The sequence below is a fragment of the Phyllostomus discolor genome, chromosome 3, assembly GCF_004126475.2.
Source record: "Phyllostomus discolor isolate MPI-MPIP mPhyDis1 chromosome 3, mPhyDis1.pri.v3, whole genome shotgun sequence".
In the NCBI taxonomy this organism is placed as follows: domain Eukaryota; kingdom Metazoa; phylum Chordata; class Mammalia; order Chiroptera; family Phyllostomidae; genus Phyllostomus; species Phyllostomus discolor.
Window position 1 is genome coordinate 183,767,093 of NC_040905.2, and position 27,545 is coordinate 183,794,637.

At 51.1% G+C, this 27,545-nt stretch overlaps 3 protein-coding genes across 7 annotated transcripts; 1 reads left to right on the plus strand and 2 right to left on the minus strand.

The window, feature by feature from the left end:
- The first annotated feature begins 720 nt into the window (after nucleotides 1–720).
- NPR2 (natriuretic peptide receptor 2) lies at nucleotides 721–18,484 on the plus strand. Of its 2 annotated transcripts, XM_028507867.2 has the most exons (22): nucleotides 721–2,225; nucleotides 3,075–3,280; nucleotides 9,047–9,160; nucleotides 9,464–9,599; nucleotides 9,842–9,936; nucleotides 10,163–10,295; nucleotides 10,522–10,606; nucleotides 11,106–11,226; nucleotides 11,389–11,463; nucleotides 11,675–11,752; nucleotides 11,969–12,073; nucleotides 12,194–12,265; nucleotides 13,971–14,130; nucleotides 14,317–14,472; nucleotides 14,551–14,719; nucleotides 14,900–15,046; nucleotides 15,490–15,613; nucleotides 16,013–16,081; nucleotides 17,330–17,504; nucleotides 17,576–17,674; nucleotides 17,935–18,026; nucleotides 18,161–18,484. In XM_028507867.2, exons 1-22 carry the CDS (start codon nucleotides 1,547–1,549, stop codon nucleotides 18,224–18,226), a joined length of 3,156 nt encoding a protein of 1,051 aa, XP_028363668.1. In that variant the 5' UTR covers nucleotides 721–1,546; the 3' UTR covers nucleotides 18,227–18,484. The 2 variants fall into 2 exon arrangements, with proteins under 2 accessions (XP_028363668.1, XP_035877801.1); XM_036021908.1 differs by lacking the exon at nucleotides 10,522–10,606 and having other exon boundaries at nucleotides 10,163–10,299; nucleotides 18,161–18,448.
- A 95-nt stretch (nucleotides 18,485–18,579) lies between these two features.
- Nucleotides 18,580–21,177, minus strand: SPAG8 (sperm associated antigen 8). 2 transcript variants are annotated; one of them, XM_028507878.2, is made up of 7 exons: nucleotides 20,748–21,173; nucleotides 19,912–20,644; nucleotides 19,612–19,786; nucleotides 19,364–19,409; nucleotides 19,167–19,281; nucleotides 18,981–19,043; nucleotides 18,580–18,878 (listed from the first exon to the last, which is right to left on the minus strand). In XM_028507878.2, exons 1-7 carry the CDS (start codon nucleotides 20,972–20,974, stop codon nucleotides 18,690–18,692), a joined length of 1,548 nt encoding a protein of 515 aa, XP_028363679.2. In that variant the 5' UTR covers nucleotides 20,975–21,173; the 3' UTR covers nucleotides 18,580–18,689. The 2 variants fall into 2 exon arrangements, 1 of the variants encoding a protein (XP_028363679.2); XR_004902246.1 differs by lacking the exon at nucleotides 18,580–18,878 and having other exon boundaries at nucleotides 19,011–19,043; nucleotides 19,167–19,444; nucleotides 20,748–21,177.
- Nucleotides 21,178–21,841: 664 nt separating this feature from the next.
- On the minus strand, nucleotides 21,842–24,023 carry HINT2 (histidine triad nucleotide binding protein 2). 3 transcript variants are annotated; one of them, XM_028513587.2, is made up of 5 exons: nucleotides 23,877–24,023; nucleotides 22,525–22,665; nucleotides 22,322–22,426; nucleotides 22,145–22,217; nucleotides 21,842–22,025 (listed from the first exon to the last, which is right to left on the minus strand). In XM_028513587.2, the coding sequence occupies exons 1-5, from the start codon at nucleotides 23,955–23,957 to the stop codon at nucleotides 21,934–21,936; spliced, it is 492 nt and encodes a 163-aa protein (XP_028369388.1). In that variant the 5' UTR covers nucleotides 23,958–24,023; the 3' UTR covers nucleotides 21,842–21,933. The 3 variants fall into 3 exon arrangements, with proteins under 3 accessions (XP_028369388.1, XP_035877805.1, XP_035877807.1); XM_036021912.1 differs by having other exon boundaries at nucleotides 22,525–22,686; nucleotides 23,877–24,008; XM_036021914.1 differs by lacking the exon at nucleotides 22,322–22,426 and having other exon boundaries at nucleotides 22,525–22,686; nucleotides 23,877–24,017.
- Between the last annotated feature and the right edge of the window lie 3,522 nt (nucleotides 24,024–27,545).

Consider the following 27,545-nt stretch of genomic DNA (forward strand, 5'->3'; position numbering starts at 1 on the left):
GCTCCCAGCTCCTGCCCGGGAGCAGATGGTGGGGCGGAAGCCGGTGGGCTGTGGTGGGTGGGCCTCCAGGGACCTGGGAGGGCACGCGGGGGCCTGGGGTCGGCGGGGGGAGGGAGGGAGGTGGCAGCGTGGAGTCCTAAGGAAGGGGGAGAGTCCTGGGCTTTGTAAGCGCTCGGGAACAATCCACCGTGAGCGCCCCTCGGCCCGGAGGGGCCCGTCCTCCCGCGAGCGGCACGTCTGCCGGTGACGGAGGGAGAGGCTCCTGGCAGTGAGAAGGTGTTATGGTTTACTAGGTGGAGGACTAGCGAAGATTCCAAATATTTGGGGGTTTCCGACTGCTTCCTGGAGACTGGAGTGGTTGAAGCCCTCCACGGAGTTGAGAGGGGGAGCCCCACGGAGAGAGGGAGACGCGAGGGGCGGGAAGAGGGGCTCGGGGCGATAGCAGGGGGCGAGATGGGGGGCGAGCCCCGGGGCGCGGGGCGGACCGGGCAGGCCCTTAAAGGGAAGGGACGCCCGGGGACCTCGCCGGCCTGAGCGGCCCCGTGCGGATCCCCCGGGTGGTCAGCGGGTGGGCTGGAGACCCGGGAGGTCCCCGGGCGCCGGGTCGGGGGTGGAGGCGGGGAGCCGGCCGGCGCCGGAGGGTGGGGCCGCAGGGGGAGCGGGGCCGGGCGCGGGGAGGGGGCGGGGAGGGCGGGGGCGGGGCGGGCGGCCTGCCCGCGGAGTCACACTCGGCCGCCGCCGCCGCCGGCGCAGCGAGCGGAGACGGGCCGGGCCACGGCGACCTGACCTGGACGAGCGAGCGGCGCGCCGGGGGCCCAGGCGGGGGGCGGGAGGAAGCGCCCGGCAGCGCCAGCCGCCCGGGCCCAGGAGGAGCGGAGCGGAGCGGAGCTGGGACACGGGTGGGGCCGCCGCAGCTCCGGATGGGACCAGCGCCCTGGGCCCGTTAGTCCAAGCTGGAGCTTCAGGAGAAGCCTTCACAGCGAGACTTGCCCCTGCCTTCCCCTCCCCTCCGGCCCAGGCCTCGCTTCGCTCGCGCCCGCCCATGGTCCCAGTCCTTCCGCGGTGTGGGCCCCTTCCCACCTCACCCCCCTGGTTCTCCTTGTCGCCGTCCTCTGCCCTCCTAGCCCCTTCAGCCGTGAGGTCCCCCCAGGCCTTTTCTTTGTACCAGCCTGCCCCCCAACCCCCACCCCATGCCAGCCTCGGATCCCCCTTTCCTTCTTAACTTTAGATTCGTCAACCTACTTCACCTCTCACTGCCCCCATCCCAGTCGCAGCCCCCTCCGTCCCTCCTTCCTCCGGCCACCCTGCTCTCAGTGCTCAGCCTCTGCCCTAGGCAGGCAGACCCACTCCTTACCCACCCCCGGGCCTTCCTCCACCTCCTCCTCTCCCACCCCACCACTCTTGATCCCTGCCTGCCTGTGGAGCTTGTCCTCACTCCTCTCCCTGGCCGTCTGCCCCTGGCTGCAGGCTGGGTGGCGCGTGTGCCTCCAGGGTAGGCCGGAGTGGCCCCAGGTCCTGGGGGTGGTGGGGCTGCTGCTTTCTCCCCATGGCACTGCCATCACTCCTGCTGTTGGTGGCAGCCCTGGCAGGTGGGGTGCGTCCTCCCCTGGCGCGGAACCTGACGCGGAACCTGACGCTGGCGGTGGTGCTGCCGGAACACAACCTGAGCTATGCCTGGGCCTGGCCGCGGGTGGGTCCTGCTGTGGCACTGGCTGTGGAGGCGCTGGGCAGGGCACTGCCCGTGGACTTGCAGTTTGTCAGCTCTGAACTAGATGGCGCCTGCTCTGAGTACCTGGCGCCACTCGGGGCTGTGGACCTCAAGCTGTACCATGACCCTGACCTTCTGTTGGGCCCCGGTTGCGTGTACCCGGCTGCCTCTGTGGCCCGCTTTGCCTCACATTGGCGCCTTCCCTTGCTGACCGCGGGTGCTGTAGCCTGTGGTTTTGCGGCTAAGAATGAGCATTATCGCACCCTGGTACGCACTGGGCCCTCTGCTCCCAAGCTGGGTGAGTTTGTAGTGACATTACATGGGCACTTCAATTGGACTACCCGTGCTGTCTTGCTGTATCTGGACGCTCGCACAGATGACCGGCCTCACTACTTCACCATCGAGGGCGTCTTTGAGGCCCTGCAGGGCAGCAACCTCAGTGTGCAGCACCACGTGTATGCCCGTGAGCCAGGGGGCCCCGAGCAGGCCGCCCACTTCATCCGGTCCAACGGGCGCAGTGAGTGTGGCCCGGGCTGTTGTAGGGTCAGGGGGGAGGGTCGCTGGATTCCCGGAGCTCAGGGTGCAGGTGGAAACCGTGGATGAGGGGCTGTGTGTGGTGGTGGGGCCCGGATGCACGTGTGGACCGAGCTCCTGTGCAGGGCGAAGGCGTTATATTCTGGGAGCTCGCCGATGTCACAGGCGGAAGCAAACAAGGAATAAGTGTGAGGGGTGAAGCTGGTGTCAAGAGAGAATGCTGGATTGGGAGGTGGAATAGAATTTGGAGAGCAATGTGAGTGCCCTAGAGTAATGAATGAGGTTGGCGACCATTTGAAAATGCATGAGCAGAGACTTCTCGATCTAGGGTACCAAGACCCCTTGTAGTGTGGGTCAATGATAAATCACTAAAATAGTGATGACTTTATGAACAGGCTTGGGGGTTCAGCAGATGGGGTTGGGAAAGACAGGTAAAGCTCACACTAAGAAATCCTGGGCAGCCATTGCCTATGAGCCCAGGGAAAAGTGGGGGTGGGGGTGGAGGGCAGTAGAGTTGGGGAGTGAGGAGGGCTGGCTAGGAACAGCAGGCAGGGGTCTGGGGAGAGGAGGGGCTTCAGCCTGATAGCTCCCTTCCTCTGGGGGCTGCAGTCAGTCTGAGCTCTGCCAGATGGTCCATACAGCCCGAGGGCACTTAGGACAGGACTCCAGGCTGGTGGGGGGCGGGGGGTGTGGTGGGGAGCATCTGTGGTGTGGTTAATAGGTTAGGGCACTCTCTTGCTGAAGATGGAAATGCAGATGGTTTCAGAGAGGGGGCTGTCTGGGGACCTGGATATGTTCTCAGGGTGCCCCTCTGTTGTGTGCCTGCTCCCAGTCGTGTATATCTGCGGCCCCCTGGAGATGCTGCATGAGATCCTGCTTCAGGCCCAGAGGGAGAACCTGACCAATGGGGATTATGTCTTCTTTTACCTGGATGTGTTTGGAGAGAGTCTCCGTGCAGGCCCCACGCGTTCTACAGGTCGGCCCTGGCAGGACAATCGCACCTGGGACCAGGCCCAGGCCCTCAGAGAGGCCTTTCAGGTATCATTTAAGTCAGACTTGAAGGAGGTGGGGGAAATGGAGCTTCTTTGGAGGGTCTCTGTCTCTCCCAAGACCCCACAGAAACCCCAGGAGCATCGCAGGAATTGTGACCTGCAGGAGTGAAGTGAGCAGAGGCTTTCTAGTTTAGTGTCGTTCTTTCTTACTTCCCCACCTTTGTGACTCTTCTGCAGTGTGTCTGCCAGGGCGGCCTCCCCAGGCCCCAGAACACTGACTTTTCTAAGCACTAGTAGCCGACTGCAGCGTGGGGAAGAAAGGTTCAGGAAAATATCTGGTCCCAGCCAGTTGGAGGGCTTTCGCCCTTTCTGGAGAAGTGAGGAATGATGTGATACAATTAGATACAAGAGCGAGCGAGGATATGATTATGTGTCCTGGAACAGACACTAAGAACTTTAAAGGGGACTCCATGGTAATGGGAAAAAGACACAATAAAGATTTTGAAAAAAGAACTTGAGTGGTTCAGAGGAGGGAGACTCCATGTGGCTGCAGTGAGGGGTGACTTTTTTAAAGGGGTGAGGCTCTACTGTGACTTTAAAGATAGATGTCGTATTCCTAGTCAGGGTGCGAGCGCGGATCCAGGTGGCCTGAGCAAAGAGGAAGATTGGAACAGGCATGCGTGGGGGACCAAGAAGGTCCTGGCCTGACGGGAAAGAAGGGTTCACCTGAAGTAGATACAGGAAGCAATGTTGCTGAGATATAATCACATTAAGGCACACTCAGATCGAAACGTGACTCTAAGATCAAGGCACTTGGACTTAAATGTGGGATCCTTGAGATTTTTTTGTGAAGAGAAATGCAGTGACAGATTTCAGGTTGGATTGGAGGAAGAGGAGGCTAGAAGCAGTGAAACCACTTGTAATAGGTTAGAATGGAGTGAGCTGACATGACCTTGAACTAGGATGATAATAGCAGGAATGGAAAGAAGGGGATTTGAGGAACAATTTGTAGGGAGCATTGACGTGACTGTTCATTTCACTCCTCTTATCAAAACTCTCAATGACTTATTTCCTATAGAATTCAGCTCAAAATTATTAGTTCATTTAAGACCTCCTGCAGTCTGTCCTCAACCTACATTTTTAGTCTTACCTCCCAATGCCCGTGATGCCAAGTACTCCAGCCCTTGACCCCTGGGCATCCCTGCCCTTCCTCTTCCCCACCCCACATCCCCATCTTTATGCTCTTTGATTCTTTTTTTAAAAACAGATTTTATTTATTTATTCTTAGAGAGAAGGGAAGGGAGGGAGAAAGAGAGGGAGAGAAACATCAGTGTGTGAGAGATACATTGACCTGGCCCACAGAACCCAGGCATGTGCCCTGACTAGGAATCGAACCAGTGACCTTTCGGTTCACAGGCTAGTACTCAATCCACTGAGCCACACCTGCCAGGGTGCTCTTTTATTCTTTGGTCTGGAATACTCTTCCTTCCCTTCCCCCAAATCTCTGCCTCTCCAGATCATACCCACAAATTGTTCCCTGATTCTTCCACAGATTTTCACTGACTTGTGTACACAAGCATTTCTTATTTATTTATCGATATTCCTCCTTTTCCCAAAAAGGATGTAAGCCAGTGTGTGGGGTAGCCTTAAGGTCCTTTCAACCTGGAGATACTTTGACTCTAAGTAATGCGTGTAAGGGCTTGGACATAGGTGAGTAAGATTTGTACGTGTGACTGTGACTGACTAGCGTGTGTCTGACTGCGAATGACATCGTCTGTCTGCATGCCTGAGTGTGATCTGTGGCTGCCACACTTGAACGTAGGCGGTGGCAGGACAGGTTTCGTTTACTCCCTAACTTTTGACTAAAATATTCTTCTCACCTTTGTTCATCTGAATGATGCTTGTGTATTCTTCAAGACTCAGACTGATTATCTTCCCTTCTAAGAAACTATTCCTGAATCCCTGTGTTCCTCTTTTGTGCTTACCCCTGTCTACTGTAGAACTTGTTCATTATTCGGTCAGTGTTGATTCATTTGAAGACTGACTTATTCTATTATTGTTTATGGAGCACCTTTTATGTCCCACTCACTGTACTAGGTACCGGTATACAGTGGAGAACATAACAGATGTAGTCCCTGCCTTTTTGGAGCTTCCATTTAGTAGGATAGACAGACATTGAGCAAATAAATACAAATATAGAATAAATTGTGGTGAGTTACTTACAGAGGTGGGGGGAGGGAGAATAAACTGGTCTGAGACTAAGATAACAAGGGGATTGTATTTTAGCTAGTGTGGTCAAGGAGGGCCCCTATGACCCTCCTGGATGAGACGATTCCATAGCTTTTGGGATGTATTTTTTTTTTCTGTGAAAGAAACACCTGTTTCTTGTGTGAGAATTTCTAGTAGCCAAGGGGCCCCGGCACTTACAGTAAGGGAGGAGGGAACTAGTCAGCTAACAATCAGTTATATAAATTAATTCTCAGTTCTCCCGCTCGTTGTAGGCAGTATTCAGACAGAAAAACAAAGAGTTTGCTACAACACAGCAGAAGAGGAAACAGGCAGTCAAGAATACGCCAAAGGGAGAACCAAGGCTTTGCGGAGGGGTGGGGGGTGATGAGGTGTCTTTTTCCAGACCCGAAGCAGGGTGGGGTGAGGGAAATTGGATGGTCGGCTCCAGCCAAGGATCGAAGAGCAGAATGCCCTCCCCCAGAGACACCTGGCCCACTGGGGTTCAAAAGCAGGCCAGTCTGAAAAACGTGGCAGCAGAGTCCTTGATACAGATGCCCAACGCTTTTCCAGGAGGGTCACGTGCTCCAGGAAAGGTCCCAGCCCCTGCTGGGTAGTTTGCTGGAGGGCAGGGACCGTGCTCATCTCTGTGTTCCTTGTGCCGAGCACACATTTCTTGAATTGGGTTGAGGTGCATGTTGGGGAGAGCAGGGAGAGGACTAGGGATTCATCCAGACAGGAGTAGAGCTAGCAGGGACTCTAATATCAAGATGATCAACCAGGGTAGGGAAGAACAAGCAGATACAGTGTAACTGAATATGCAAATGACAGGGCTCTAAGGACCCAGAGGCCTAGGCTGAGCATTTGAGGACTACAGGGTCAGAAGCCCAGGCAGAGGTCTCAACCAAGGTGACCAGCATGACATTGGGTTACAGAGAGGGGACGCCAGCAGCTGGAATGGAATAGGCACTAGACCGAGGGCTGCATGTAAGGATGAGCCTCCTTGGGAGACCGTTCTTCGGCTTTTTAGGCCACAGATAACAGGGCTTCCTGTGGCTGCCGGAGCAGGTCCCGGGCTGGGGCAGGGGCGGGGGTCCCCTCTCCTGCCCTTGCTCATTTCCTAGGTGCACTCTTGGCTTTCACCCACTGATAAAGCCATTTTCAGCAGCCTTTGCTTGTTTTTTTTTTTCACCTGGGGTCCACTATGAAATGGGACACAGTTATTTACCTTCACCTTCTCTTTAACCCCCACACAAGCACGGAAACTCTTGTGAGGTCATTCCCCCCCTCCTCCTCCTTCCCCTTCTTCTTCTCCCCCTCTTCCTCCTCCTTCTTCCCCCTCCCATCCTCTTCTCCTTCTCCTTCTTCTTCCTCTCTCTCTCTCTCTCCCTCCCTTTCTGTCTCTCTTCCCCCCACCCCTCTCTCCTAGCTAGTAACCACAGCAAAACAGAGTCTAGCATAGCAGTTTTCAAAGTGTGGTCTTGAGATCCCGGGGGCCCCGGAATCCTTTTAGGGAACCATGAAGTCAAAACTATTTTAAAAATCATGTAAGATGTTATTTGCCTCTGTCACCCTCATTCTTCCATGATTGTACAGTGGAGTTTTCCAGAAGCTACGTGACCTGTGATGATGTCATTACTCTGGCAGCTATGGGAAGTGTACGTGTGTTTTAAAAATTTGTCAGTTTTAATTTCTAGTATTTTAAATATGATAGATGTAATACAAATACACAAAAGCTCTTTGGGGTCCTCAATAATTTTTAGTAGTGTAAAGGGGTCATGAGACCAAAAAGTTTGAGAACTGCTAATCTAGCAAACAAATCTAAGTTTACTAGGTGTTTAGAAAGCATTAAAAACCTATCATCAGCCTTTATATTGAAACATAAATTGTGTTCGACCTGATCTTTTCCAGCTCTTTTACTGACTTTTTACACTGACAATATCCTACCCTTCTATTTTTCTTTTCTTGGACCAGGTGTTAATGAAAGAACTCTTTCAACACCATCCTCAATCCCCCTCTCCTTTTTAATTTTGCCTGAGAGTGAGAAAGTATTAGAAGTGTGCAATCAAGCATCCAAATGCTCCAGTAAGAATAATTACATCATAAAACAAACTGCAGTCTAATATAATGAATGCGCATAAGAAATTGACTCCAGCCCTGGCTGGTGTGGCTCAGTGAATTGTGCACCGACCTGCAAACCGTAAGGTTGCTGGTTCCATTCCCAGTCAGGGCACACGCCTGGGTTGTGGGTCAGGCATGTTGGGGGCGTGTGAGAGGCCACCAATCAATGTTTCTTCTGTGTGTACATTGATGTTTCTGTCCCTCTCTTTCTCCCTTCCCCTCACTCTAAAGAAGAAATAAAAAGTTTCTATAGTAATCCAGGGGAAGACAATGTAGTCCTGATGCACAACAGAAGCTGTAAACAGAAAGGGGAAAAAAAAAGAGAAATTGACTTCAGTATTTCCTACCTGGAATGAATTGATATGCAATAGATCATATGTGATGTATCTAGTATCTTTATGGTCTGTGTGTGCTTTCTGTGACAGGAATTAATGAAACTGATAGAAATGTCTAGATTTAAATCTGTCATCTCTCAAAGTCACATTTTACAATAGGTATTGATCTGAAGTCTTTCCCTGAGGTTGTGGAGCCAGTTTCCTGTCCAAGGCAGAGGCTGGTCTCAGTGATTGTGCAAGGCTGGGGGGAGATGGAGGCCAGCATGCCATCAGCTAAGAAAGGGGAAAGGTGTGAGGCTGGTGGGGGCCAGGCAGACACCCCAGTGAGAGACAGAGACCCACTGACTTGTGGCCAGCAAGGTGTGTGCATGGCTGAGGCCAAATGTGTTATTAGCTTATCTATGAAATGTGTGTAGGTGTGTGACTGTGTGTTTTCTCTGTGATGCATGTCTACTACCCAGTGACGTGTAGGGCCGTGTCAGTGTGCAGGCCCGCGCTGCTTCTGGCAGGTGTTTCACACACGTGAAATGAATGGGCTTGCGGCTTTTCACAGATGGAATCTCTGTCTCAAAATACTTCCTGCCATTTGTCCTAGGACCTGGAATCTCTTTGATTCACTGGGTGGAGACACTGTTTTCAAACGTCCTGAATGGAAATGTAAACATTGTACTGATAATGTTAACAGTAATTAGCACCTCAGAGAGGACCTGTTGATCAGGGGTGCCCTTGACAGTGAGCAGGTACCCAGAAAGGACGGGGCAGATATGCTGGGAGTGCTGTGGCAGCCCTGCCGGGAGGCCTAGACAAGGGCAGGGGCTTCAGGCAGTGGCCAGGTTTTGGGGATGGAGTTGGCTTCACCTGTTTCCCAGGCTCCAGTGTCCCAGAACAAGCCTCTGTACCTCTTTATGGAGGCATGCCGCTCCCTCTTCCCAGATGTATTAAACACACAGCACGTACCCTCCCCCGCGACAGGCACACAACACAGAGTTTGGCGTCCTCTCCCCCTTCAGACTCATTCATGTATATTTCATATCACGTGTATTTCACCAAGGTTCCCTCTTCTGCTTCCTCCCTCCCCCGATGCCTGTCTTGAACATCGTGTTCATTTTCCCCACGTGCTGTTGGTACAGACGGTACTGATCATCACGTACCGAGAACCCCCAAATCCCGAGTATCAGGAATTCCAGAATCGTCTGCTGATCAGAGCCCGGGAAGATTTTGGTGTGGAGCTGGCCCCCTCCCTGGTAAGTAGATCTCTCTTTCCTGAGAATCAAGCCAGGCTTTGAGGGAAGGCTCTTCTCCCTAACTCAGCAGTAAGCCCCGGCTGTGTAGCCAGCCCTGCTTTGGGGGCTGTCCCCTTCCATCCAGGATTTTCCTTCTGCCCTAGTGTCCACTGAGGTAGGGATGGCACCTTAGGAATGAGAGGAGGGAAGAGGTCAAACCACGAGAGAGAAGAGGTAGAAGGAGATTCCAGCCGAGGGCAGGGGAGCCAGGGAAGGGAGCCTGGTGGGACGCTCGTGGAGCACTGCTGAAATTGCTACCCGCAGATGAACCTCATTGCCGGCTGCTTCTATGACGGGATCCTGCTGTACGCGGAAGTCCTGAACGAGACGATACAGGAAGGGGGCACCCGGGCGGATGGACTTCGAATTGTGGAAAAAATGCAGGGACGGAGATACCATGGTAATGAAGAGGGCCAGATGGAGCCCAGAGGACTGCTGTTGGGCTCAGGAGTGGAGTGGGCAGAAGGGAATACAGGCGCTGGGGCAGGGAGGAGGGTTAGTAGGGATCAGAGGGCCTGGCAGAGGTGGACGCATGTTAAAAGCGGGGTCAGGGATGGACCCCGAGGCAGCTGGAGGAACTGTGGAGATCCGAGAGGGGCCTAGGGTAGATCTCGAAGTAAGGGCTACACTTTTCTATCTTAGGTGTAACTGGACTGGTTGTTATGGACAAGAACAATGACCGGGAGACTGATTTTGTCCTGTGGGCCATGGGAGACCTGGATTCTGGGGACTTTCAGGTGATGGGGGAGGAGACGAGGAGGAGAGTGTGGGCCCTGCAAATTTAGCTTTCCAGGGTTCGGTGGGGGCCAGATCAAAGGTACTAGAGGCAGGGACTTACCTTCTCTGCTGGAGTTGCATCCTGGGTGGGTAGGAGGTTGGGGAGAAAAGCAGTCAAATAACTGGGGTCCCAGGGAGGAGGCCGGGGGAGCAGGCCCGTGGGCCCAGTTCTCTCCTTCCTCACAGCCTGCAGCCCACTACTCAGGAGCCGAGAAGCAGATTTGGTGGACAGGACGGCCTATCCCCTGGGTGAAAGGGGCGCCCCCCTTGGACAATCCCCCCTGTGCCTTTGACTTGGACGACCCATCCTGTGATAAAAGTGGGTGTGTGCAGGGACTGGGAGCAATCCTTCCTCCCTTTATTTCCATTCTTCTCCTGCCTCACTGATGTCCCCCCACCTTAGCCCTGCTCTTCCCTCTACTTCTACTCCCCCTCGTCACTTCTTTCCCTTGAAAGGTCTGTGTGCTCCCTGCGCCTGTGCATCACCCTTCCCGCTCCTCCAGCTCCACACACAGTCTTTCTCAGGGTCCCACTCTCCCCTTTAGCTCCACTTTCAACTCTGGCAATTGTGGCTCTGGGCACGGGAATCACCTTCATCATGTTTGGTGTTTCCAGCTTTCTCATTTTCCGGTGAGTCCTGGGCTATCTACTGACCTACTCCCCCCCGCCCCCACACACACTGCCACACAGCCTTCTGGCTGAGGCCAGGGGTCCCTGGACTGAGGGTGGGGGCAGGCCTCTTAACTCGGTGGCTGTCTCTTAGATGTCACGTCCTCCTCTCTGGCCGTTTCCTTTAGTTGTCTTTTTAGCCTCGGTGTCGTCTTTCCACTTTTTGTTCAAGACTGCATGTGCTAACTGGTGATTTTGAGTGGGGTCTTACAAGGGCAAAGGTGAATTTCCCATGGATGCTACCATCTTAAGAAAAACTTCTACCTTTGGCCTCTGTGCTTCTAAATGAGCCCGGGACAGCATTAGGTGCGCCAACAGTGCAACCTTCTGTCTCAGTCCTGTGTCTCCGGTGCAACAACTGCAGCTTCAGGAGCTGCTGGGAGGCCCCTGCACCCCACTGTTGGTTTGTGGGGTGGTAGGATTGGGCTGGCCAGTCAACTGAGGTGTGCAGTCCTTACAGAAAGCTGATGCTGGAGAAGGAGCTGGCCAGCATGCTGTGGCGCATTCGCTGGGAAGAGCTGCAGTTCGGCAATTCAGAGCGGTATCACAAAGGTGCAGGCAGTCGCCTCACACTGTCACTGGTGAGCCCCTGTCTCAGCTGTCCCTCTGCTTTCCTCTGAGTTCCTGTCCTTTCCGACCCTGGACCTTTCCCAGCACATCGGCCTGTAATGATAGCCCCTGCGCCACCACCGCCATCTAATGTTCCTTTCATCCTTCCGCCTCCATGTTGCCCTTGGCCCCAGCGGGGATCCAGTTACGGCTCGCTTATGACAGCCCATGGGAAATACCAGATCTTTGCCAACACCGGTCACTTCAAGGTGAACAGTCATCCGCTTGTTCTGGTCCCCACCATTTCATCCTGTCTCATCCCCATCTGTCGCCTCTTCCCATGAACCTCTGCCCCACATAGCCCTCCTCTTTAAGTCCAGCTGAGCTCCTCGATGCTCCCACAGTTCTGCAGTGTTCCTAGCACCCACAAACGCCTGCTGATACTAATTTTTCCTTTCCCCCTTTTACTCCCACTATCAGGGGAATGTCGTGGCCATCAAACATGTGAATAAGAAGCGTATCGAGCTGACCCGGCAGGTTCTGTTTGAACTCAAACATGTACGTAAAGGTGTACGGGTTGAGGGCAAGGGGTAGACAGGGCGGGGGAAGAGGAAGGGGAGGACTGTGGAACAGTGAAATTGGCTAGGAGGGCAGCGGCTTCATTTAAAAATGACTTAAAGTTGTAGGTACAGTTAAGAGAAAGGTCCTCCCATATAGTGGGAGATTTCTCTAATTTATAGCTTTCAATTCTCCTCTTCCCTTCTTTTCCCCTAGATGAGAGATGTTCAATTCAACCACCTCACTCGCTTCATTGGTGCTTGCATAGACCCTCCCAACATTTGCATCGTCACTGAATATTGTACTCGTGGGAGTTTGCAGGTGAGGGATAGGTGGGGGTCCCAGGGGTGGGGAGATAGGCCCAGAGCTACACTGGCTCCATGCAGGTGACAGCTAGTGGGACTGGGATAGCCACATAATCTATTTCATGTCACTTGCCAGGATATTCTGGAAAATGACAGCATCAACTTGGACTGGATGTTTCGTTATTCACTCATTAATGACCTTGTTAAGGTGAGTCTTCTCTGTGCCTCTTTAAGAGCTCATCCACTTTACAATGCCTCGATCTTTCTATCTTTGCTTATGACTTTTCCTTCTAGTCCTCTGAAAGCCCCACACTCTCCATCTCCCCTCTTCTTGTTGTTGGGTAATAATGGATAAGCAAAGGGTCTGGGGCTTTTCATGGGGGAAATGCATTTTATCTGCCACAGAGAGTCCTGTACTTGTTAGAGATATTTCAGATCTCTCTGTTTGTTTGTTTTTCACCCTCCAAGAACTTATATTAAACTCCCAGAGCAGGGAAAAGATGAATGTAGTCTCCAAAAATGTTTCTCTCTCTTTCTCATCATTTACTCTCTGACCAGTATTTCGAGTATCTGCTCTTTTGGTCTGAAAATTTGAAATGTAAAAAATATTTACTAGTAAAACTAAGCAGCTAAGGAACATTATATTAAACCTTTGGTATATACTAGGTGTCAGCTAGTTTCAGGAGGCCCAGAGGTCCGTGGATTTGCGAGGGTATACATTTGGGTCTTACAGGGGTTGGACAGGCTTTGAGAAGCAAGTGCCAGAGCCAATTAGCTAGATTAGTGTATCCTTCGCCCCCGACTTGAAGCTGGTTTGATTTTTTCTGCTTAATTCTCATGAGGTTATTTAAATTTTTTTGTGTGTGTGTATGAAAGCTTGCTATTACCTGATAAAAATATAAAGATAAAAAGTTGATGTGGTGCCCAGCTGGAGGTGTGCTGATAAATACAAGAAAAACGTGACTCCGGGAAAGTAGTCTGGAACAAAGTCAGGAGCCTGATCACTTTGCATTCACAAAAGCGGAGATCCCCAAAGGTTTTGTTGATATAGAAAGGAATGAAAAGGAAGAGTTCACAGAGACTAGAGCTATGAATTGTTTCAGTCTGGAGCCTAAACATCAGGCAGAGGTGTTTTGGGTAGCACACAAAACGTTGTATTCCTTCTCCGTGCCACCTGCCCGGGCTTGGGTGGGCCCCAGGGTTTCCTGCGGGGAAGCACCGCTCCGCCTCCTTAGGACCTGCCCTCTTGCCCCTCACAGGCAAAGGTTCTCTCCTCTTGGCCCCACAGGGCCGGAAGTGTCAGGCTGCTGCACTGGTTTGGCAGCTCTCCTACTTTTGTCCATTTTCCAGGTTGTTGTTTTTTTTTATCCAGGTTTTTCTAATTTTCTATTTTCTACACCTTCTTTCTGGCCCGGCACCCCCTCTGGTATATCATGTTCCTCCTTCATCCTGACCTGCCTGCCTACACATGGGTATACATTAAAGCTTACAACTAGTTAGTCTTCCTTGATGCATCTAGGTACTCTCGATACTCCGGTCTCCAGCCATGTCTTCCTAAGTAGTGGCTATGCGTTTGAGGCCGCCACGGGTGTCATGTTATTCTTGGAGTTTACCCTCATAGTTCTGTTTCCTTTCCTGCTCAGAAGATTGACAGGCTAACAGTTGATAGCTCCCCTTGTCCCCTGTCTTAAGCACGTCTCCGGTCCCTGGTGCCTGAGTACCAGGAGATTGCATTTGGTACAAGGAAGGGATGACTCTTCTATTCCGCCTGCTTTCTTGGGTGGGAACTGCACAGGGGGCCTTCCACAATTAGCGTGCTGTGTTTGTGGTCCCAAGATCTTCAGGCAGCTAGCTAATGCGCATCTCATGGACAGGCGGTCCCCTAAACCAGAAACTTGTTCTACATCCTGCAGGGCATGGCCTTTCTCCATAACAGCATCATTGCATCCCACGGGAGTCTCAAGTCCTCCAACTGTGTGGTGGATAGTCGTTTTGTGCTCAAAATCACAGACTATGGCCTGGCCAGCTTCCGATCAACTGCTGAACCTGATGACAGCCACGCCCTCTATGCCAGTGAGGCCTCCCCTCAACCCCCATGCCCACTTTTGTATTGTTCCTCTAGCCCTGGTCATTTCCACCTAGGGAGGGTAGGACAGGGAGATGGAGTGACAGTAATGTGGGCAGCATTATGGGAGAGAGCCCAGGTGGCCTTGGGAATGCCCCTTTTAAGGACTTGGCCAGCCGATTCCCTCCTTTCAGAGAAGCTGTGGACTGCCCCAGAACTGCTCAGTGGCAACTCCTTGCCAACCGCAGGCATGCAGAAAGCTGATGTCTATAGCTTTGGGATCATCTTACAGGAGATAGCGCTTCGCAGTGGCCCTTTCTATGTGGAGGGCCTGGACCTCAGCCCCAAAGGTGAGAGTCAATCTACTACGTACAGCCTCCTCCACTTGGGGGGCCCTGTTCTTCATCCAAACCCTTTATCGCCTTCAGAGATTGTTCAGAAGGTCCGAAATGGTCAGCGGCCATATTTCCGGCCTACTATTGACCGGACACAGCTGAATGAAGAACTAGTTTTGCTGATGGAGCGATGTTGGGCCCAGGACCCAGCTGAGCGGCCAGACTTCGGGCAGATTAAGACCTTCATTCGCCGCTTTAACAAGTGAGAGGGCACTGAGGGGCAGGGGCTCCCCAGGAATAGAAGCCTCATCAGGCTTCGTGGATGAGGTGGGGTTGGTCGGTGCTAAGAGGGCGGGTTGGGTGGAAAGTCCTGGGAGTCTTGAGAATCTTGAAACAGTTACCATGTGCTGGCCTCCCTCCCCCCACCCCCACCCCCACCCAGGGAGGGTGGCACCAGCATACTGGACAACCTCCTGCTACGCATGGAGCAGTACGCCAACAACCTGGAGAAGCTGGTGGAGGAACGCACGCAGGCCTATCTGGAAGAGAAGCGCAAGGCGGAGGCTCTGCTCTACCAAATTCTACCCCAGTGAGACTTCTGTGTCCCCCTTCCTGCCTTTCCCTTTGATGTTCTGCTTTGTTGGATTGTGCCTCATCATCAGTCTCCTGAGAATTCACCTTCCAACACTTAGAACCCTGCTTCGTTACCTCTGGCCCCAGTGAGCCTTTCTGGCTAGAGACTATTTCCATTCTGTCTCCACGTGCGCTGTGCTGCCTCCTTAGGACAATGGTCTACCATGCCTTTGCTCCAGCAAGTGTTTGTAGGACAGTCCCGACTTGAGACATTTAGCCCCCATCCCCAGGGAGCCCATTCCAACCCCCATGGGCTGTACCGCTTACCTTGCGCCAGGCTACAGTGCCTTCCCAGCGGCCTGCCTTCTCCTCCACCAGGCTCAGTTTTCAGGGTAGGACTAACTCATTTCTTTTCTCATTTCATTTCTTTTTGGCTCAAACTGCACCCCGGCTTTCTAGTTCAGTGGCAGAGCAGTTAAAACGGGGAGAGACTGTGCAGGCTGAGGCCTTCGACAGTGTTACCATCTACTTCAGTGACATCGTGGGCTTCACAGCTTTGTCAGCAGAGAGCACCCCAATGCAGGTGAGTGCCCTGGGTGAGATTCCGGGGTGGGATGGGGACGTGGGGGAGCTTCATGGATGCGTAGTGATCCTCGATTATAGGAAAGATCAGTTTGTTCTGGAGTTCCCGTATCTTGTTATGGCCCTCGGGCTAAGAATTTTTTTAAAAATATTTACTTATTGTTAGAGCAAGGGGAAAGGAGGGAGAAAAAGTGGGAGAGAAACATCAATGTGAGGTTGCCTCTCATGCACCCCTAGCTGGGGACCTGGCCTGCAACCCAGGCGTGTGCCCCGACGGGGAATCGAATCGGCGACCCTTTGGTTCGCAGGCTGCCACTCAATCTACTGAGCCACACCAGCCAGGGTGAATTCTTAGAAAGTTGGACACAAGTCTCAGGGCCTCAACTTTCCCATCCATTAGGTGGTGACACTTCTTAACGACCTGTACACCTGCTTTGATGCCATAATTGACAACTTTGATGTCTACAAGGTGAGAACTGGGACTGCCCTCCTACTGAGACCCCTTTAAAGCCCAGTCTCCTTGACCACCCCCCCCCCGCCCCCACCCTCCCTGTTCCATGGTGTTTCCCCTCCTGAGTCTCCAGCACCCTAGCGCTGCAGTGCCCTTTGCGGACAAGTGAGGCTCTGGCACTTTAACTCCATTCCAGTCTAATTTCCTGACTCCTCAGGGTTCCCTCCTCAGAACCATCACAAGATTTAGCCCCCATCTGCTACGTTTTCCTGGGGGTATAAAAACAGCCTATCCATCTTTTCTTTCATTCCCCTCCAAATATGAAAGAATCATACAGGATGTGGGTACAGAATGGTTTATTGGGGGTGCGGGGTGAGCTGTGCTGTAAACTGTTTTTGTTGGACTCGCTGAGCTAGCACAGGGTGGGTTTTATTGTGCTTGGGGGCAGCAATGATTTGGATCTGAATACGGGCTCTGTGACTCAGTGTGCGGCCGGGGGCAAGTCACGGGAGGCGCTCCCTGTGCCTCAGGCATTTTATTTATAATATGGGAATAGTTTTATTGTGGAAAATGCCTGACATTGTATAGATAATAAATATTCATTCTTGTCCCTTCCTTTTGGATTTACTCTACTCTCTCTGACTGGAACAAAGCCTTCCCATAAACCCTTTACTCAGATTCACTAATTTATATATTTTTCCCCACTTGCTTTATTTATTAAAAAGTTATCTACATAATTATCTTCTGAACCACTTGAGAGTGACTTTCAGACATAGTGCCCCTTTATCCTGAACAGTTCAGGGTCGAGTTCCTAGAAACAGGGACAGCCTCTTACACAGCTTCGGTACGACTAACGAAACCAAGCACCTGCCTTCTGACCTTGGATGGCCGTCTGAGGCCCGTTTCCTTGGGCCGGCGTGACCTCCTCCTGCCTCTGTGCTCTTCAGCCTGGCCTGTCTCCTTGCTTCCCGCTTCCTGACAGCACAGTCTGTTGTCCATGTCCTGTTGCCAGCAGGGTGTCCATTCACTCAGCAAACGTTCACCGAGCGTTCACTGGGTGCTGGGGCGGAGCAGGAAGATTTAAAGATTCCCTTGACTCCCCTTCCCCCTCTATTCTCAGGACCATGACACCTATTTTTCCAGTCAATGTTCTGGCCTCCTAGGCTGTCAGGATGACTCACAGTGGTGTCCAGCTGGTTTCCTTCTACTCTTCCCCATTCCCACTGACACAGACAGAAGTGACATGTGAGTCCCCCTCTCAATCAGGTAGAGACGATTGGAGACGCCTACATGGTGGTATCTGGTCTCCCAGGCCGAAATGGTCAACGCCATGCCCCGGAAATTGCTCGTATGGCCCTGGCATTACTGGACGCAGTTTCTTCCTTCCGAATTCGCCACCGACCCCATGATCAGCTGAGGCTACGCATTGGGGTCCACACGGGTAAGGCTAACTCTCACTCCAGCCCCAGTATCCACCTTCCCCAGGCTCTCCCAACCTGTTTCTTCTCATAGGACCTGTCTGTGCTGGGGTCGTTGGCCTGAAGATGCCCCGCTATTGTCTTTTTGGGGACACAGTGAACACTGCTTCCCGAATGGAGTCTAACGGTCAAGGTGAGACATGGGCCCTCAGTCCCAGCTTCACCCTCAATCTGTGTTGCCCTTTTGTTCTTTTCAGAGTTTCTCCAAATCTCTCAGTCTGAGACCACAGTTCCTGGCTGCCCCATCTCGGGACATGTTTAGGTTCTGGGGCATGCGTGCTGGGAAGACAGAGAGCGTCCTGAGGGGTGGCAGTTGTGTAAAGCTCTCTCCGACACCACCAATTCTTCTGTTGCCTCTTTTCTTCTTCTTCCCCCCGCCCCATCCCACCCCAGCCCTGAAGATCCACGTCTCCTCTACCACCAAGGATGCCCTGGATGAGCTAGGATGCTTCCAGCTAGAGCTTCGGGGAGATGTGGAGATGAAGGTGATGGCAGACCAAGGGAAAGGGGCATGGAAAGGGAGGAGGAAAGCGATTATGAAGATCACTCTGGGGGAAGAGAGGGAGATAAGGGGACTAACATAGAAGAATCTGAATTTTATCCACTCGTCCGCTTGCAGGGAAAAGGAAAGATGCGAACTTACTGGCTCCTAGGAGAGCGGAAAGGACCTGCTGGACTTCTGTGAACTCCAATTCTTTTCAAGTCAGATAATCTCCTGCTGCTAGTGCCTGGGTAGGCAGTGGCTATCATCTCTCCATACTCCAGAAATGGACATCGTCATATGAGACGGGAATCACCCTTATGTGGAAGTTGTTGACCTTTGCAGCTCAGCCTTGTACATATGCCTGCCCCTCTCTGGCCTGGTCCCCTTCTTCCCTACCTTCTGTAAATATCTGTATCTAAACCAGAATATTTTGGCCAATTATAAAAACAACAACAACAAAACCCATGATGTCATAGTCAGGGCAGCTCCAAGGCAAGGTGTTGGGGGTATGAACAAAGAAACTCAGGGAATCACTGAATTAGCAGACTCGAAACCAGAAAGAACCCTTTATGGAAAGCCCCTTCACCCAGTACAAACAGAATTCATTTCGTCCCCACCTCTCCAGTACAGACAGAACTAGACACCGCACTCCCCTCCTCGAGCCTTACATACTTCTACCTGCTCTGCCACCCTGCCCTCTTCCCTGACAGCCAAGGGAAGAGAGTTCTCCCAACTGGTAGGAATAATTCTCAAGTTCATAGGGCAAAGGCTGCCCCAGGGACAAAGGCACTGGTGTGGAGAAGCTGCAGTTCTTCCGGAATGGTGTGTCCAGTGTCCTGATGTCACTGACACCCTGTGGGAATGCCAGAGTGAGGACAGATCCTACTCTGCCAAGCCAGAAAAGAACCTCTTCCCCTCCCTCTTCCCCCACGCCTCCCGACACCTAGTCACACACCGGTAGCTGTGGTGCCCTCTGTATCCAGAAAGTTTCAGGCTGCTCCTTACGGTAGTCGTGAGGCTGCGAGGGAAAAACAACAGAGTAACTTTGGGCCTGAAGCTCTCTCTCTCCACCTCTGAGTCTACTGCTCTCCCACAGCCCCCCAGAGCCCCGCTGTACACGTTGGGTGGCATCGGTTCTCACCTTTGTTGGGGCAGGAGGCCCTGCCTGTGCCGGCTCCTTTTGGTAGTCATGGTGTGTCACAGACTCGGCCTCAAAGTGCTCCCTTGGGGGTTCCTGCTCTGCCTGCACCTCTTTCCTATACAGTGACGGGGGTATCTAGGCCACTCTTCCCTGTGTCCTCCCCCTCCCCTTTCCCCTTAGCCTACCCAGCCCCTCACCAGATCTGGTGGTGCAGGAGCATCTCCAGCATGGCTTCGCGCTTCCCTGTGGGAGGGCAGGGAGTGAACAGAACGGGGCGTCTGGTTAAGGAGCAGGCCCAGAAGAAACAAAGTTGAGAAAAGGAAGGAAACTCATGGGGTTCTGCCCTTATACCCATTGGACAATCCATGGTCCCACCACACATTCCTTCCTCTCTTTTCCCCCTGACGGTTGGACTCATTCTGGCCTATTCCCTCATGCTTCCCACCTCTCATTGGCTGAAAGCGGTCTTCTGGGGGCTGGTAGGAGTCTTTCTGGGTGGTGCTGTGGGGCATGGGTGCCTGTAGCTGCAGGGTTAGCAGTCCCTGATGTCCATGTCGGAAATAGAAACTCTCGGAGCCATCCTGCATGCTTGGGACTTGATCCAGGTGGTTGGTGGCTCTCTGTGGGCCCCGAGTTGAGTGATCATGATGTCCTTTCTGGTCCCCACTCCCATCATACACTACTGCCTCCCCCAGGGAACTGGGGGCAGCCTTTAGGAAAAGGGAGTAGGTCAAAACCTTAATACCTCTTCCTCCCAGTTGTAGAGAAGGCACTGGCCCCGTGGCAATGTTTTGCTGAGAACCTCACACTTCCCTCCATCCTTGGGGGGCTTCCAGGGCCCTCTGGCAGCAGGTTCTGAAACTTGCAAAAATTTCCAATGTTGTTTCTTAGGCTCCCAGTGTTGGTAGTGATTTCCAGAGGCATAATTAGGGACCAGGTTTGACCCTGGATTTTTGGAGCTTGTAAGCATGTCAGGGCTGAGCGCAGGGCCATTGCCACAGCCTGGACTAGGCCCAGAGTCACAGGCAGGACCACAGCCAGAATCAGGACCAGTGCCTTGACCAGAGCCATGGCCAGAACCAGAACTGGAGGCAAGAACAGGGCCAGCGTTAGAGCCAGTATCAGGGCAAGGGCTAGAGCTAAGGCCATTTATAGTACAGGGATCCCGAGGAACACAGGAAACATAGACAGGCTTAAAGCCAATTTTCTCATGGCCTATCATGTCGGTTGAGTTGGGCCCGGTGCAGGGCTTCTCAAGAAGACTATCAGAAGCGGAATCCATGAGAAGGCTTTGCTCAGAAGAGGGCGCTTCGGTCTTTACAGATAATACATCTGCTCTGGCAGTGGAGGTGGCTGCAGTAGCTGCTGCGGCTGCTGCGGTTGCGGCTGCCGGGGCCAACCTAGGACCGCCATCCGAAGAAGGAAACGATTCCGAAGAGGACCCCCGTCCTTGAGAGTTGGGATGTATGTGGGAAGATCTGAAAGAGAGTAAATGCGTCAAAGTTGTCAAAAGCTCAGCAGAGGAAGTTCCGCAGACTGTCCTCGTCCCCTAACGCCTGCAGCCAGAGCTGCGGCTCTCACCGCGACGGCGATGATCCCTCGGTAGAATCAAAGGTCTCCATCTTCAGACACCAGCTACCGGGTTGCCATAGAGACGGCAAATTATTCCAGGAGACTGCGCAGAACCTGAGCTGAGAGGACGTTGGGTGGGGGGTGGGGGTGGAGTCAGGTGGCCTGCGGGGCGGAAGTCCTAAACCTGGTGTGGTGTGGGAAGGCTGCTTTTCCGTTCGGACTCCATTCAGTCTCATCCCCGCTTTTTAAGGTTCCGCTGATCTAAGGCCTCGCCCTTCATACCTAAGCACAATTCTTTGAGGCTTTCTGAGGTGGTTGTGTTGGAGATAAGCACAGGGCTGTGGTATCAGACAAAAGCCTAGTGTATTTATGTAGGGTATAATAGTAGCTTCCCCTTAGCTCATTCTCAAAGGGGTGGGGGCATTTTCAAACATTTAAACGTCATATTTTTTTAAGGTTTTATTTACTTATTTTTAGAGAGAGGGGAAGGGAGGGAGGAGAGGGAGAGAAACATCAATGTGTGGTCACCTCTCAGGTGGCCCCCACTGGCCCACAACCCAGGCGTGTGCCCTGACTGGGAATCAAACCAGTGACCCTCAGGTTCGAAGGCTGGTGCTCAATCCATTGAGACACACTAGCTAGGGCTGTTTTCAAACATTTTGATGATGAAACCCCTCAGACAACATCTTAAAGGCATAATGGTGAGAGTCGGGGATTAGTCAGAGGGTAGCAGCTTTTGGAGGGGGGGGTGGTGATTAATTCGTCCCCAATAAAAGGTCCTCACATTGGCACCCTCTTTTCAGATCCTTATAACTTGGAATGGCAGCTGGATAAGGGCCAGGATTGTGCACATCTCACTCCTAGGATTCAGTCTCTTCATACTCATTGAGGCATATTCCTACTGCTATTTAGCTAGAAACTTGACAGGTGGATCACTAGTTGTGATGATTTACGGGTCTATAGGCAAGTGCAACTTTACTACAGTATGGGCTTCATTAGTGACTCTCGCTCAAACCATATTCAAACGGGATCACCCCTTGAATCAGTTTTCTTTACTATTTGTGGTATAAATCTATCTATAGATTTACGACAGGGCCCCAAAATTGAGGAAGAGCAAATTTATTAGCATCACATGGTCCTTTCCCCCTACCCCATCCAAGCATCCAGGTCCGGGGTCCTTAGTCAGTTGGTAGGTTCAACCTGGAGGCCACTTGAGCTGTCGGCCCCCAAGTACGTGAATGTGCAGATGATACACAGATTGTGCTCCCAGCTTTCCATCATTGATCACTGAAATGGAGCTTGGGGTTAGTGAGTTAAGATCATGGGAAAGGCCGAAGAATGAAGATCATATTGAGAAGTAGATATGAGAATTCATTGGTGAGGGGCTCAAGGACCAAGCCACTCACCAAGTCGGTATCCATCTCCCAGCCCCTCAGCCTTTGCTGTCTTCTTGGCCACAAGGAGAAGGTGTCCTAGAAGCTATGGGAAAAGGGGAGGGAGACAAGTGGCTTTATTCACAAGGAGCAAACCTCTAGCTGAATCTAGGACTTCCCCCAGTCAAACTCTGGCCTTATTCTTCCCACCTGCTGGTCTTCTTCTTCAGCCTGGCTAATCCGAGGAATGGGCTTCTTGGGAATGACCAGGAAGTGCACAGGTGCCTGAGGGGCCACATCACGGAATACTAGACACTGGGAACAGTGACAGGCCAGAGACCACTATGTTATTTTCACGGGCTAAATGGTATCTGTGAAAATTCCTATGGGGATGGGTCCTAAGGGCACCCCACCTGCTGGTCCTCGTATAGAATATCAGCTGGGAGGCTTCGATCCAGGATCCTGGAGAAGATGGTTGGGGCTGTCCCCCCAGGAGCTGCCTGCTGGGCCTTGGCCACTTCATTCCCACCATTCACATCTGCAGCTCCACGGACCTGAAGGTGGGTCAGACACACCCGAAGGAGAGAGTTGGTAATACCTCTCCCATGTACTCAGTTGGGGCTGGCAGGGGCTGGGCTCTTGATAGTCATTAACTTCACCCTTCTAGAAATCTATTAGTAGTTCCTACCCAAAGGAAAAGTTCCTCAATTTCAGAGCATCAGCAGTGGAGAGTAGGGCCAGAGAGTGCTGGGCCTCGTTAGATAACAGGCAGTATCACAATATAGGATTTAGGATTTCAGTTGATTTCTTCTTCTAAAGTATCTAGGAAATCTAGCACTGTTCAGGGAAAGGATCCAAGGGAACCTGGAGACTTAGTTCCCAGTTCCTATTTATCAGTAAATTTACCTTTGATAAATCCTTTCTCTTGGCTGCAAATGTAAAATAAAGGAAGTGGTTTGCATCATCTCTTAATACCCTTTGGACTCTTTCCACATATTTTCACCTCGTTAATGTTGTTACTTATTTCTACTACTCATTTTCTGATGTTTAAGCCATGTTACCTGTTTCATTCAGGTTTTAATAAAATTGCCTTTTGACACCAGGGTGTCTGGGTGTCACATTTGACCTCCTACTGCGAATTTAACTCCAGTCTGTGAATTTCAATCAGTGGAAGAGTCCAGTTAAGTGGACTCAGCCCCAGGGAATTGAGGGTAGGAAAATCTCCATTTCCCAGGGACTCAGAAAGGCTGAAGTTAGTGCTGTCACGTTGTGGGAGAAAAGGACAGGATGAATCTGACCCCTCTAGTCTCTCTGGCAAAGTGGGGAAGATGAGAGGTTAACACTAGTACTCAGTAGAAGGCCAGGGGCCTGAAGGAGAGCATAAGACTGGCTATGGTATGCAAAAGATCAGGTCCTGCAGGGGGTCCTGAAGGGGCCGCCAGGAGACCACCTTCGGTTAGAAGGATTTCTGGCAGGTGTAAGACAAGACAGCAGCCGCTCCACGGACCCTGTCCCGACCTCAGCGCCCAGGCCTATGCAGGACGTCGGTCGTCGCCAGTTCGCTTCTCCTGCGTCCAGGCTTCCGGAAAGAAGCGACCACCAGTCCAACCTCACCGCGCAGCTCCGGAGCTTGCACTTTTGCTCCGTCCCAGCGAGGCCGCAGGATTGCGCGCATCTGGGGGAGCCGGGGAGGAACGCGGCCTCCGGCCCTGGAGGGTGTCAGAGCCCGCAGGATCCCGTCCTTGCCCCCACAGCCACTTCTCACCTGCGCCCCCCGCGGCCCCGCGACCGCCACAACCCTGCGCGCCACGCGCAGCCCGGCGGCCAGCGCCATGGCCGCCGCCATCTTCCCCTCGGCCGCGGGAACCTGACACCCGGGCCGGCCCTCGGGCTCTGGGGCTGGCCCGAGGTGGGGGTGGTGGAGCCCGGGAGCCACTGGGCGGCGGCCATTGGTTCCGCCAGCCACGCGGGGAGGGAGTCCTGCCATTCCATTGGGTTGCGTTCCTAGCCCTGCCTGCTGCCCCTTAGCTCAGAGGCGTGGCTGAATCTTTTCATCCCATTGGTAGCTTTTGCCAACTGGGCGATTTTTTTCACTCCATTGGCTTGTCTTTTCAGCGCGCAAGACCTCTTTCCATTGGATCGCCTAACTAATTTTGCTATGGGATAGTTTCTCAGAACACTGGAAGGAAAAAGAGACCAAGAGGTGGGATTTCCCCCTAATTGGCTCTGATTCACGCAGTGGGAAGCTTGTGGTTGCAGCGTTCCTATTCAGGTCTGGCCCCTACTGCTGGCCTGGGAGGGACAGGGTGATGCTCCTGTCACCTGCCTCACAAAGCCCATAAGATTGTAGGCCAGCGGTTTTCCACCTTTTAATCTCATGGCCACACATAAACTAATTATTAAAATTCTGCGGCACACCAAAAATGTTTTTATTTAGCGACTTGACAAAAATGATATAATTTTGATTCATTCACACCATTGTTGTATCTGCTGTCATTTTTTAAAATTTACGATCTAAGGGAAGAGGTTAGGATCCCTAACTATATAGTCAGGTATAGAATGTTTTGAAAATTCTTGCGGCACACCAGTTGAAAATCGCTTGTTGTAGACCTGTCATGGCGTTGGCGTGGAGAAGGGCAGGGTTCTGAAGGCACTCAGGCCTTATTGGCTCCTGAAACCAGCTAACCCCAGGAGCCCAAGGCCTTAGGGCCCTCAGAAAAAAAGAGGCAGGTTGAGCACACCAGGTGGGTGGAGCTGAAGGTGAACTGGGACAGGGTCCATTTTTTAACTGGTGCAATAGATATGTTCCTCACGAGGGCAGTTTCAGACCCTTGAACATTTCAAAGATTTTAACATACTCATCTAAGGCAGCAAAGCTTGTCAACATTTTTCATCTCATGGAGCACATAGACTAATTTCTAAAACTGTGGCACACCAAATAATGTTTTATTTTTTTGCCAATCTGACAAAAAAAAACACCAGGTATAATTTTGATTCATTCACACCAGACAGCTATTGCTGTGTTGGCTGTCCTTATTTTATTTGTCAATCAAAGGGAAAAGAAGTCAGTGTCCCTGACTAAATAGTCATGTATTGAATGCTTTAAAAGTTCTTGTGGCACACTGGTGGAAAATCACTGATCTACGGGCAATTCCTCCTTAGTTTATGTTCTTGTTAACATATTCACTCCAAGATGAAAAATTCTGTAGTTTTAACTTTTCTTTTTTTGCATTTTTCTATTCAGGGCTGGAGGTGTGTGAGTCCTATCTTGGCCACAGGACTGATAAGCAAATGTTTCCTAAGTAGAAAAGGTGGGCGATATGGTCAGCTCTGTGCCTGGTATTTCCAGTGAGTGGAGTTGGAAGGACAAGGGAAATGTGTCATGGCTAGGTCTGAACTATATTTCGTTCTGCTGCAATACATATTTTTGACATAAGAAACAAGGAGGTCACAAAAGCTGGTCGGGTTGTCATTCGATATGCCAAGATGGAGCGTTCCATCAGCAGTCAGAGCACACACAAGAAGCAACCATGTCCTGGCTAGTGTGGCTCAGTGGGTTGAGTGCCAGCCTGCGAACCAAAGGGTCGAGGGTTCGATTCCCAGTTAGGGCTCATGCCTGGGTTGAAGGCCATGTCCCCAGTAGGGAACATGTGAGAGGGAAAACTCTTGTATTGTGTGGGGGAAACCATGCATTGATGTGTTTCTCCCTCTCTTTCTCCCTCCCTTACCCACTCTCTAAAAATAAATAAATAAAATTTTTTTAAAAAAGGAAAGGAGAAAAGCAACCAGTGAAAACATAAATAAGTGGAACAACAAGTTGATGTTTTTCTCTCTCAAATCAATCAATGAAAAGAATTTTAAAAAAAGAAACACAGGGAGCACGAAATGCTTACATACTCATACCAGGTTTTAGTCTGATGTTTACCACAGTATTTTTAGTTTAGGTTTTTTTTTTTTGCATATGGCCTGACATAATTATTTGTAGAATGAATAATACTTGGCATTTCCTTTAATTTCCTTTTATAATGTAATACATATATATTGCAGATTTTCTTCCACTTACAATTTTTCATATTATTACACAGTCTGCATAAAAATATTGTATAAGGGCTCCATATACTTCTTTGAATGTGTTTTTCGTAGTAACCACTCCTTTATCGTTGATTACTAACTGAATTAGTTTCATGAATTTTCATCATAGTGCTAATTGCTTATAACCAGTAATGAGGAGCTCTTTACTTCTGGAGATAGTAACAATCTCTTTCATACAGCCATACTACTATTGTTAGAAAGTCCTTTCTCCTCTGAAGGGCAGACATTTGACCATGTGATTTCCCCCAAAAGGTCTAGCAGTCTGGGTTTCAAATCTTCCCTTGGAAAGTTAGACAGCCTCCCCAGTTGTGAGGGAATGTAGATGGGCCTTTTCTCAATGCCCTACAGGCTGTGGGTTTCAGTTGGTGACTATTGACTCCCATAAGACTTATAGCTGTATTTTGCCATGCATAATGCACACCCACGTTTTTGCCCCAAACTTTCAGAAGAAAAAAAATCTTTCATTTTAATGTTTTAATTCAATTATTTATTTTTATTTAGAAACAAAACTGATTATCATATTCTAGGGTATTATTTTGCATCTGGATATCATTATTGCTTTCTAGAGTTACATTTCTAATGCATAAGCATAAACAAAATAAAAACATTTATATAGATATGGAATTAGTACTACCCATGTATAATGCTTATCTTTATTTTTCCCTCAAAAATTTGGACAAAAATGAGACCATTTTTACACAGCAAAATACAGTACCCCCAGAAGGACTCCTTATGGTTAATTGGGCTCAATTTATGAGAGTTCAGCAACCATTGCTGATATCGGCCTCTAATGCACTCTGCATTTCAGGTGAAAGCCACAGACAGAACTGCCAGCTGAGTTCGTGGAATCATCTTTTAACCAATGGACTACCCTGTCCGATTGGAACTGCACAGCTATATCCTTATTTGTGTCTTCAAAGGCCAATCAGAGCAACTCTATAATGACCAATCAGAATGAGTAATTCTGACCAATCAGGACAATGCTATTTGGACCAATCAGACTATGCAAATTTGGATTCCTCATTTGAGTAAAAATGGGCCAATCAATAACGGGGCAGGAACTTTATACAGGCCGCCCTTTTCTTTGTCCTGGTACAGCATACTTTCCCTTTTCATGGAGGCTGTGTCTCTCTGGTTTGCAAACTCTTTACCTGAATAAAGTTTCCTTTTATTGCTCCCAGATTGAGAACTTGTGTTGGCATTGGATTGGTGGCAGCGACCTTTTGTTGACATGCATCTGGGATGCCAGAAGCCCCTAAAGCTGCTCTGGAGAAGGGCAAGAGATAAGAGCAGCTAGGACCTGAGAAGACGAAGGAAACCAGCTAGGAGGGGTAGGCAAGGA

Coding starts and splice junctions, on each gene's coding strand:
- NPR2 (XM_028507867.2), top strand. CDS start 1,547: ATGGCACTGCCATCACTCCTGCTGTTGGTGGCAGCCCTGGCAGGTGGG. Junction 9,937..10,162: donor TGGATTCTGGGGACTTTCAG/GTGATGGGGGAG, acceptor CCTTCCTCACAG/CCTGCAGCCCACTACTCAGG. Junction 12,074..12,193: donor GTACTCGTGGGAGTTTGCAG/GTGAGGGATAGG, acceptor GTCACTTGCCAG/GATATTCTGGAAAATGACAG.
- SPAG8 (XM_028507878.2), bottom strand. CDS start 20,974: ATGAGACTGAATGGAGTCCGAACGGAAAAGCAGCCTTCCCACACCACA. Junction 20,645..20,747: donor GAGGGATCATCGCCGTCGCG/GTGAGAGCCGCA, acceptor ACTCTCTTTCAG/ATCTTCCCACATACATCCCA. Junction 18,879..18,980: donor AGAGGGCACCACAGCTACCG/GTGTGTGACTAG, acceptor GCATTCCCACAG/GGTGTCAGTGACATCAGGAC.
- HINT2 (XM_036021912.1), bottom strand. CDS start 23,957: ATGGCGGCGGCCATGGCGCTGGCCGCCGGGCTGCGCGTGGCGCGCAGG. Junction 22,427..22,524: donor TTCTATACGAGGACCAGCAG/GTGGGGTGCCCT, acceptor CACTGTTCCCAG/TGTCTAGTATTCCGTGATGT. Junction 22,218..22,321: donor CTGAAGAAGAAGACCAGCAG/GTGGGAAGAATA, acceptor CTTTTCCCATAG/CTTCTAGGACACCTTCTCCT.